Below are 11,774 nucleotides of genomic sequence, written 5' to 3' on the forward strand. Positions count from 1 at the left end.
ATCTTAGTGAGTGAGTGTGTTTATTTGAAACATAGCATTGAAAAATGTAATTAGAATTTTGAATAATGAAAAGAAACTCTAACCACCACCGTGAGGTGGTGGCTGCCGCCACCAGCCGCCATGTTGGGTGGCGGTGTGCTCGTTTGCATTCGAATGTCATTTGGGATGCTTGGAATCGATTGGACTAGAACCTTAACCACCACCGTGAGGTGGTGGCCGCCGCCGTAAGCCACCGTTGACCACCACTACCCGAGTTGGTAGTGGGTGATGCCCGACTAGCAAATCCCTAATGGGCCTAGTAAAACCCTAATTGACCTAAGGAAACCCTAATGGGCTTAAAGACTTAGTTTTGGGCCTATTGGGATATGATTGGGTTGGAAACCCTAATTAGGGTTTAGAAAACCCTAATTTTGGATATATGGGCCTTGGACTTATCGGGACCTACATTTAGGCCATTGGAATGGAATTATGAATTACACCCAATCACACCATATGACCTATCTAGTAAAGTGAGGGACTTAATGGATTATGTCCTTAATGGATTAAATGAGAAACACTTAACCCTAATTGTCATTTTATGTGAAAACCCTAATTTCACTTGGGCCTTGAGTTGGGCCTTTCTATTGGACCTTGATGATTAGGTTATTAGTGGGCCATCCAAGAATACTCATATGGACTAGAATATTTAGATGGGCTTTAGGGTAAGGCCCATGTGTGAGGTTCGGGCCCAATTTGGAAAATTGGGCCATAGACGGGCCATAATAGGGCCTTTATGATTATAAGATATTCGGCCATTAGAAATGCCAAATGTTTGGACTAGAATAAGTAGTTGGGCCTTAGAATAAGACCATGTAAAGATTTGGGCCCAATTTAGAAAATTTGGCCATATGTTGGGCTTTGACTCATAGTTGACTTTTGGGCCTTTAGATTGGGCCTTGGGCTTGAGTAAAGCTAAGTTAGGGGTAAAGTAGTATTTACCCCAAGTATGTACGTATGGTTATGTGTTGTAACCCAATTATTACTTGGGTGTTATTTTAATGTTGACAGATCGGGAATATGTCATCCAACAGCTAGAGTCTTCGTCTGCGGGACTTCATCAGTGTGAGGTGAGTTACCTTCCAGTAGAAGTGGGTCTACGGCCACAATGCCGGCTCGCTAGTAGGAGTTGTTTTATCGATGATTGTCTTTGTGATAATTATCTAGGTTTTCTACTACCTAATATGTTTTATGTGCTAGCATGATATGATGTTATGTGATAGTGGTAGTAGGGGGAATAGTCCCCGATTACCGGTTGATAGGGACGAATGGGTAATTTAGTACACAGTTATGCTAGACAGATTGTGATATATGTGATATGATATTATGTGGTAGTAGTAGGGGGTGAAATAGTCCCTGGTTATCGGTCGATAGGACCGAAGGGGTAGGTTGAGCACCCCGGTATGCTCAACAGGGTAGATCAGCCACCCAGATATGCCTGACATGGGGTAGGTCAGGCACCCTGATATGCTTGAAAGTATGTGATTTGTATGGTATATGGTATGATGGGGGAACTCACTAAGCTTCGTGCTTACGGTTTTCAGTTTTGGTTTCAGGTACTTTGTTTTCAAAGGAATGGAGTCGGCTCGATCGCAACGCATCACACTATGTTTTCCGCACATGAGATCTTTGAGATTCTACTATGATATGGTTTTATGATAATATGTTTTGAGTACTGACACTTTGGTTTTGACATGAGATATTACTATGGATGTTTTTATACTGTTGGTTTTATAATAACTTAATTAAAAATGAAAATTTTGGCCTTGAATTTTGGGTTGTTACAAGCGGCCTCCTACAAATCTACCAATGAACCATAGCGGCGAGTGGACACAAACTTTTGGATGTCCGTCTTGAGCATGCTTAAGTACTGGGTCATTCAAGCTTGCTCAGAAGCAGCAAACTCAGGGAAAAACATAACTCTCTCCGTAAACATCTTCGTGATCTCCGTCACTGACTCGGTCCCCTGGCTCAAATCCAAATACTCATGAGCCAACCTCTCCTGCTCTACCAATGGAACATATCTTGAGCGGAACATATCAGATAACTGCTCCCATGAAACTGCAGCTCACCGCTTTGGGGTGTAAAAACTAGCAAACAACCTCCATCAATCCTTCGCTCTGGACCGAAAAAGGTTCAGAGCGCACCTGACCTTCTGGTCAGATGGGAAAGAGAATGTAAAGAAACATCCCTCAATTTTAGACAACCATCTCATGGCTATGATCAGATCCTGAACTTCGTCAAATACATAAGGCTTCGTATTGTCAAAGTCCCGATACTGGAAAGCCCTCTCAGCGCCAGTCTCTATAGCAGCAACGATTGTGGTGGCTGCAGCAGCAGTAGCCTCAGAAAGTGTAGCATATCGATCGTCAAAAAATCCCATCATCACGGTCTTAATAGACCCAAACAACTTTGGTATATGCTCCCGGACAATAGAAACAACCTCCTCTCGAATGATCTCCCTAACTCGATCCTCACACAATCCCGACCCATCCTGACCACCTGTCCCGACTCCTGATCCGGATCCCGACTCAAATCTCCTCGTAACCACCATACTAAAAATAAACCATGGAGATATTAGATAAACGCATATCATACCGTGGGAAATAACTCCCAACAAAACCCTAGGGGTTGTGACTTCCCTGCTATACGTACGGGTCCTGTGCTTCTGGTAGTACGGGCCCATACTACCTTCCACACCTACCCGTATTTGTCTCAAAAGATCATCACAACAAACCTAACAATACTCACTAGAATATGCATACAAACTATTCTCACTTCCTAGAAGAAGGCCAGACATTACGCAATTGGCTGGCTGACCCCACATAACTCATCCATGAAACTTCCACCAACCCTGCAACACTCGTGGATGCTAACCATACATAACACTGGATCCTATAGACATTCGAATACTTGATTCTACCCTAAGCCCACAACCAAACAAGGAACAAAAAATAAGGCTAAATCAAACATTCTCAGGCTATAAAATCTTAGTTATGTACAATTTCGATGCATACACTATGAAACTATAGTAATGATGTCAATTTCACATAAGGAAACCCCTAGGAAATCAGGCATCATATAATCAGGCAATTCTACCATGCAATTCCTGAAGATCCCTAGCCTACAACTAGCATGATGTTCTAACATATCACAATATTAAATAGCGGTGTGGTAATTTGGGGTCTACTTGCTGGCTCCAATTGATCGTACACATAGCATCCTCTCTTGATTATTTTGAAAACAAATTTGAAAATCATTTTAAAAACCTTTTCATTTCCTTAGTTTGAGACTAGATTCACAGGGGTGTTCCTCCAATTCACTCATACCAAGAATCTGATACCAACTTGTAACATCCTAAAAATCAGAACAAATTTAAACTTATAAAAACAACCCGTAGTCATAAAATGTTTACAAAATCATTGTTTCCAAATTGTTTATCCATATCAGAGTATCCCAAAATCATAAGTCATAAAGAGAGGATGTGTATGGTCACGCCTTCTCCATCCCACAATCATCCAAAGTACCTGAAACAACAACTAAAAATCGTAAGCCAAATCTTAGTGAGTTCCCCCAAAGTACCAACACACAAACAAATAACATATACAACAATGGGTTGGAATACCCAAACCCAATCAACCTTTGGGACCAGTCATCCTCGTGATGGAATACCCCAGGTTGGAATGCCAATATACGACGGGGCCACTCAGTCATCGGATTGGAATACCCTCTGGCTCTCAGTACAAGTCTGGCATGCCAACCGACCCTCATCTCGTATCTGGAATGATCCTGAGCCCTCAACATGAGTCTGACATGCCAAACGGACCTGAACTCATATCTGGAATGCTCTCGGGTTTTTTTGTCTACAACACAAATCAGTACAACCTCAACCCAACACAATATGTCGATATATAATAGATAACAAACATAAGCAACATACAAATAATCATGTAGATAGAATCACAGGTAGTCCTACAGATCTACCAGTCTAAGTATATTGGCAACTAGCATATAATCATGCAAATCTATCTCATACTTAACATATCAATGTATAGCAGGATATCAATCCAATGGGCCGACCTTGGTGCCTTCGACTCGTAAGTTCAGTGAGGAAAACTCACCTCACAGTCTGAACAATAGCTGATAAGGTCCCGACTCCAATCTCAGCTCTAACCGACACTTATTCATCTAAATGACCAATTCTCAAATACAATTTAAAATACCCAAGTCAACACAGAGTGCGTACCCAGGGCGTACTCCAAATGTACGTGGGGTGTACTCGAGAATTGACCACCATCAGGGTGGTTACCAATGTATGCGCTGCACTCAGATTATGCAGGGCGTACGCCTAGTCTTCCTAAACTCTCATTAAGAGCTTAATGTATTAATCTCTTACGTCGACTTTCAGATCCAAGGCTAAATCATCCTCAAGATTCATAAAGTTTCCAGCTTTATGGCTATGTTTCATAACTAGTATGTTTAGCTAGGAAATTTTGTCCTCATGTAAACATCAGCTACTGTAAAACTTGCGCTAACACATTTAAGTTTACATTAAGGTTCCTAATGAACCATGTATTGTTATAATGCAAAGCATTTACATCTCCCAAATCTCTCTATGTATCTCTCAATCTCTCCCAAATCTCTCTAAGTACCTCCCTTAGACGAAAATCAACTCAAAACACAAGGGGAAAACTTGAAGGAGCAAGCCCAGTTTGGAACCCCTCCCCACTTCGAAACCTTCAGAAATGGCTTCGGAACTTAGCATGCCCTTGCACTGGACAATCTCGCTCCAAAATAATCTCTCATCCGGACAATCTCGTTTGGAGCCTTAGTGTTTGCTTCGTAACCTTGCATACTTCGGAAGGTAAAGCCTCATAGCCTCAGATTGAATTGGTTCCGGATCGGAGCTGACTCTGGAAGTGAGGCTTGACTCCGGAAATTAAGGCTTGACTTCAGAACTTGAGAATTGCCTTCGATACCCACCTAGTGGCTCCAGAACTCACTATTTGGCTCCAGATTTTTGGTCCATTTCAGAATTTCTCTTAATTTTAGAAAATTTCGACGTCGGGAATCCCACCAAACTCATAATTTTCATAACATAAACCCCTTAAACCCCTATTTTATACCAAATTTAATTATTTTAAACATAATTACATAAAATAAAATCCAAAATCTATAAAGGAATCCTAAGGTAGGGAACAGGGTTTGACTTTATGATGGGATGTAATTCCCATTTCCCATGCAATTCACCAAATAACTTACGCAAGAACCACCAAATAACAATGTTTGAACCAATAGATTTCAATGCACCTACCCTTTCTTCCTTTTTCCTTATACTACATTATAGGAAACGTGAACTAGTCTCTTTTCTCCATATTCCACTTCCCATATCTTCAATCTGTGAACTCCAAAGTGTGCTCTTAAACTTCTTCAAGCTTCAAGATCCATTCCTTTAAAGAAATTTCGAGATTTTTGGTAAGCATCGCCTCTTCTTTGATTAAGTGATTCTCCACATTATTCCTAAAACTCCATTATATTTATATATTCTTAGGATATTCTAAAGTTCAAAGAGTTGTCAAACCTTTCAAGTGTTGGAACTTGGAAACTCCTTAACACCTCTTCAAATCACACATCAAGGTAAACCAAGGTGTGCTTCATACCCCTACTTTTTCGAGATTTTTATTGTTTTGGGGGAGAATGTAAGTCAAAACCTTGTTTTAAATCTTGATTTAATTGCTTCCTATGCATGTATACTAAGTATATGTATAAAAATTTATGAAGGTTCCTAGAACTCGAAAACTTGAGCAAGTCTCAAGAGTTTAAAGCTTATTTCACATCTTATGTATAAGAAATAAGAACTAGAAGGTTACAAAAATACAAGTTACGAATTTTTAGGACAAGAATCCTAAGTATTTACATAAAAATTGCTTAAACAAGTATTTTTGAGAAAACGGACCACTTTCAACAAAACACATAGCTTTGAGCCACCTTTTGACAAATATGAGTCTTATTTGATAAATTATAAACTGAAGGACCATTTTGCCAACATCAAGAATATTGGGTTAATTTGACAAGCCTGATTTACAAAGAAATATTTTCTATAAGCAAAAACAAAATATCTAGCCAACAAGTACACCATTGTTATTTATGTAATTAATAATGGATTACAACAGTTTGCTCAAAAATTTGTTACTATTCTAGTCAGACGAATCTTCACAGTACCTATATATATATATATATATATATATATATATATATATATATAATATATATATATAAATAATAGTATACGTTTAAAGTACCGTAAGAGTTTTAACCAGAGTCTCCTGGAGGGGGAGCGGGAATTTGTGTATAGATCTATACGAGGTTCACAGTCCGCACCTTCGTTGTTTGCTACAGCTAGACCGGCCATTCTAGGGTGACAAATGTCTTAAACAAAACCAACACCTGAAGAACGTCAGAATAAGCACTCCGTCATATTAATATGGTTATAATGACTCACTAAGAATATAACAGTATGTTTTAGAAAATTACTCAAGTTACACCTGTCGATTTTAGACAACTATTGTTTGGAATACTGCAAACAAAGCTTTTGTCACACAGTCTTAGGTTTTAAGACCACCATCTTGTACATCAGAAAATATAGGATTTTATGGGGGAAAAACAATTTTATTTGATTTTCGAAAAACGATGAACTAAAACACACATGCAATTATACTTGATTAGAAACAAGACTTACAACCATTTGATAAGAAAATATGGGATTTTATGGTTTTCCAACTACCACAAATTTTTATACAAAATGCTTATGAAATCACCAACATACTTTATGTTGATGCTTTTCAAACGACTTGTACTCTCAGGAAATCAATAAGCAGGTCGGTGACATGGGGATTCACGATTATTTTGTCGTAATTTGGAATTTATTCAATGTTGTCTCTTCTGTGTATTTTCAAGAACATGAACAATATGTAAACACAATGTAAGTTTGTATTATTAATGTATGAGGTTTGGATTTCTATGATTCATGTATATCCAGTTATTATGATAGTGCACAATGAAGTCACCCGCCTCTGGATGTTTCCGCCGCTCTGGTCCGGGGGTGTGACAAATTGGTATCAGAGCAATGTTTATAGTGAACTAGTATATCTAGCCATACAAGATATACAACTATGAATACAATGGGACTAAAACACTCTGACTAAAATTATACATACTTGCTAGGACCGTATCATAACAAGAACAAACGAGATAACTTAAAGGTTGAACACTACAGTCAAACCTGGGCAGTTATGTAATCATATCTGGGATAAATATAGCTTGGTCAACTATATTTATTTGAGATATGACCAACATGTGTTTGGGAGTGGTAGTGGTGTTGTAACAAGTCTAAAACTTCCCAACTCGCTATCCAAAAGTTTTAAGGACCAAACCTAAAATAATTAAAATACTATAGGAGTATTTTGACATTCTATCTATTTTATCGTACTCATATATTCTTGCACAGACGACATGGTAGGCTTTCACCACCCCGGAGACCCTTACTTTCCCAATCAGGGGAATGGGGGTTGGATCGAGGAAGACCCAGAAGAAGACCCCGAGGAACCTAAGGAGGATCCCGAAGAACCGGTAGAGTTTGAAGAAGAGGACATCGATGAAGAGATCGAGGAAGATAACGAGGAGGAGGTTGAGGAGGACGAGGAATCAGACGCAGAGTCTGAAGTTATCAACCCTCCCTACATAGCAAGAGTACCACCGTATAGTATGGGCTACAATGACCCAACACCTCCTTGGGTTGACGATATTGAGAGATGGGGATGACGCCAGAGTCAGAAACTACCATTTGGGATGAACTGAGGTTACTACAACCTCCAGCATGGAGGACCAGCAGATCGCGCACTCCCTGTCGTGGTCAGACGTGTTAGGGACATCGACGACCAGGACCAAATGACCGCCGATCGAGTAATGTAGATGTGGGCGGCTATGCAGGTTATAGATGCTCGCACACGAGACCTAGAGCGAGACTTCTATCCAATGGAACGACTCATAGAAGATCTTGCCACTGTACTAGCGGAGGTCAGAGAATACCAAGAGTGACACACCGCTCTGGAGGAGCGTGTACGGATCACCGAACACAGATTAGCCGAACTCTAGGGCGCGTCTACCTCATCTTCAGCACCACCAGACCCTACTCGTCACGATTAGTACCTGTTTATTCGCCACCATATCGATTTTCCTTTGTGCACTTCCCTATGTATTATCGACGACATGATTAAGTGAATACACTACTCATGGAGTCGTTACTCTGTTAAATTTTATTTCACTTCAAGTATTGTAAGCCTTATGAAGGCAATTTTTCATGTACTCAGAAAATTACTATCAATGAAAAATGGATATATATATATATATATATATATATATATATATATATATATTTTCTTATGATGCGTTACCTATTATGTGCTCTATCACTATGTTTTACATGTTGATTTTATGCACACACTTATTCATATACCACCAAATCACCGATACTGTTCTATGATCAAGAAATCATGAACCGAAATACATTGGATACTCATTGTCCTTCTGATCCATGACAGAAAGATGTCGAGGAGACCAATCCGAAAGAACAACAAAACAGCACCACCATTGCCACCCCCGCCGGAGATGAACTCTGCAACCTTTCAAGCGGCAGTTTCGGCTACAGTAACATCAACGCTAGCCCGCATTCAAAACGAAAATAATGGTGGTGGAAATGGCCAACGGATGGGAAGCTCCCATCAAGGGATGAATCAAGGGCCTGTACCTACAAGGAATTTTCCAATGCGAGACCCCGCACTTTCAACGGGAGTGGAGGAGTCATACCTTTGAAACGATGGATCGAGAAGGTAGAGTCGGTGTTCAAGATATGCGAATGTTCGGATGGGAGTAAAGTCAAGTTCGCGGCCTGCACCTTCATTGATCAAGCATTGTCATGGTGGAATAGCCACATCGAGGCCATGACACTCCCCGTTGCAAACGTCGTGCCCTGGGAAGAATTCAAGGAAATGTTAATCACCGAGTATTGTCCCTGAGGGGAGGTACAAAAGGCTCGAGCAAGAACTGTGGAACCTTACGGTGCAGAACTCGGACATTGACGTGTACATCTCGAAATTTGACGAACTATCCCTTTTGTGTCCTGGTATTATTACACCCGAGGGAAATAAGGTCGAGCGATTCATCTGGGGGTTGACACCTCCCATTCAAGGTAACGTGATTGCCTCAAAACCCAAGACCTATGATAATGCAAAGCGCCTGGCCAAGAAACTTTATGATCACAGTGACAATAAAAGTACCAAGACAACCGAAGGGGAGAGCAAACAAGAAGGATGGAACAAGAAGAACTGGGAGAACAAGCGAAAAGGATGACAGAATTCAGGGCCATCCAAGAAACCACAAACAGTACCAGTCCATTCAGCTACCGCTCTAGCCCCAACCGCCCCAGCCTCAAACGCAACCGTGCCAACAAAGCCATACGCGAGATCAAATCCCAAGTGCGACAAGTGTAACTATCACTACTATGGGGCATGCAATGATTTCCAATGAACCAACTGCAATCGAAAAAGACACACTGTCCGGCATTGCAAGATGCCCCCACAACAAAACAAGAAGCCCAATGACAAGAACGTCGGAGCTAGTCGTGCATGTTACGGATGCGGGGAAACAAAGCATTTTAAACGTAACTGTCCCAAGAACAACAATCAGAACGAGGGAAGGGTCTTAACCATGGGACAAGGGGAGGCGGTGCAAAATCCAACAGTAGTGACTGGTACGTTTCCCCTCAACAACTCTTATGCGTGCATTTTATTTGATAGTGGTGCTGAATGAAGCTTCATAAGCCACGGATTCAAACACCTACTCAATCAAAATCCTCACAAATTGAACAAAACTTATACGGTCAAAATGGCCAACGGTAAAATGGAATCAACTAACAATATCTACGTTGGGTGCACACTAACGTTAAATAATCACTCCTTCTCAATCAGTTTGATGCTTGTTAATATTAGGAGCTTTGATGTAATTGTTGGCATAGATTTATTAAGCCCCCACCATGCTGAAATTATGTGTCACGAGAAGGTCGTTCTTCTTCACCTACCCAACGACGAAACCCTAATAGTTTATGGCGATAAACCCGGCTCAAACCTCCGACTCATTTCTTGCATCCAAGCACAAAAGTACTTGCATAAAAAGAATCACGCCTTTCTTGCTCATGTCATGGATAAAACAAAGGAGGAGAAAAACATTAATGATATTCCTGAAGTACATGACTTCCCTGACGTATTTCCCAAAGAATTGCCAGGAATCCCACCCGAACGCCAGGCCGAGTTCTGAATCGATCTTGTATCTGGAACCACTCCAATCGCCAAATCACCTTACAAATTAGCTCCTGCCAAGATGTAAGAGTTATTGAGTCAACTAAGCGAGCTTCTCGACAAAGGATTCATCAGGCCGAGCTTTTCACCTTGGGGAGCTCTGGTTCTATTTCTCAAAAAGAAAGATGGATCTTTTAGAATATGCATAGATTATCGAGAATTAAACAAGCTCAGCGTCAAGAATCAATACCCACTTCCCCAAATCGATGATATATTCGATCAAATCCAAGGAGCCAGTTACTTTTCCAAGATAGATCTAAGGTCTGGATACCATCAACTAAGATTCCGAGAGGATGATGACCCAAAGACCGCTTTACGAACCTGTTATGGGCATTTCAAATTCGTAGTCATGCCTTTTGGTCTCACGAATGCGCCAGCAGCCTTTATGGACCTGATGAACCTAGTCTGTCGGCCGTTTCCCGACGATTTCACAATTGTTTTCATCGATGATATACTCGTTTACTCTAAGAGTAAGGAGGAGCACAACCAATACTTATAACATATTTTAGGAACATTGAGAGCAGAGAAGCTTTACACAAAGTTCTCAAAATGCGAATTATGGATTCATAAAGTGGAATTTTTGGGTCATGTAGTCAATAAAGAGGGAATACATGTGGACCCTACCAAGATCAAGGCTATTGAGGGATGGACAACCCCAAGAACCCAATAGAAATCCGACAATTTTTAGGCCTCGCTGGTTATTACCGAAGGTTCATCCAAAATTTTTCCAAAATCGCCAAGCCTCTCACCACTCTCACCTAGAAGGGTGTACCTTTCCATTGGAATGACAAACAAGAAGTTGCATTCCAAACCCTGAAACACGCCCTTTGCAGTGCTCCAGTGTTGTCCTTGTAACAACGCAAATTTTCAAACAAATTTTTCATTTTAAAAATAAAGTATTTCCATTCAAAACAAGGCATAAATAATTTAAGTATTCTGTCAAATACAATTAATCAAAACCCCAAGATCATAAAAGCAGTCTTCAGTGTGTATCGATCACGCCGGCGCTTTCCCACGGTCCTCGCTAGTACCTGAAATACATGCGCAACAACTGTAAGCATAAATGCTTAGTGAGTTCCCCAATATACAATTACACACATACGCCTTTCCAGGCCCTGACCTTCCGGTCCTTAACACAACGCCTTCCGGCCCATAACATAATCGCCTTCCGGCCCACATAACATACATAGCTCACAGATAACAAATAACTTATCACATATATCATACATATCACATATCATATCTGACCTTCCGGTCATACAGTCAAACCCTTCCGGGTACAGTATAGTGAGAAGACTCACCTCGTAAAAGCTGAAAGCTAGTAAA

The 11,774-nt window shown here is 40.6% G+C and overlaps 1 protein-coding gene across 1 annotated transcript; it reads left to right on the top strand.

Annotated features, from left to right (window-relative positions):
* Positions 1 to 9,978: 9,978 nt before the first annotated feature.
* On the top strand, positions 9,979 to 10,407 carry LOC145060003 (uncharacterized). Its single transcript, XM_079007747.1, has one exon. It carries the CDS (start codon positions 9,979 to 9,981, stop codon positions 10,405 to 10,407), a length of 429 nt encoding a protein of 142 aa, XP_078863873.1.
* Positions 10,408 to 11,774: the final 1,367 nt, after the last annotated feature.

The sequence above is a fragment of the Lactuca serriola genome, chromosome 6 (genome assembly GCF_051521515.1).
Source record: "Lactuca serriola cultivar US96UC23 chromosome 6, Lser_US96UC23_V15, whole genome shotgun sequence".
In the NCBI taxonomy this organism is placed as follows: domain Eukaryota; kingdom Viridiplantae; phylum Streptophyta; class Magnoliopsida; order Asterales; family Asteraceae; genus Lactuca; species Lactuca serriola.

Coding starts and splice junctions, on each gene's coding strand:
- LOC145060003 (XM_079007747.1), top strand. CDS start 9,979: ATGGCCAACGGTAAAATGGAATCAACTAACAATATCTACGTTGGGTGC.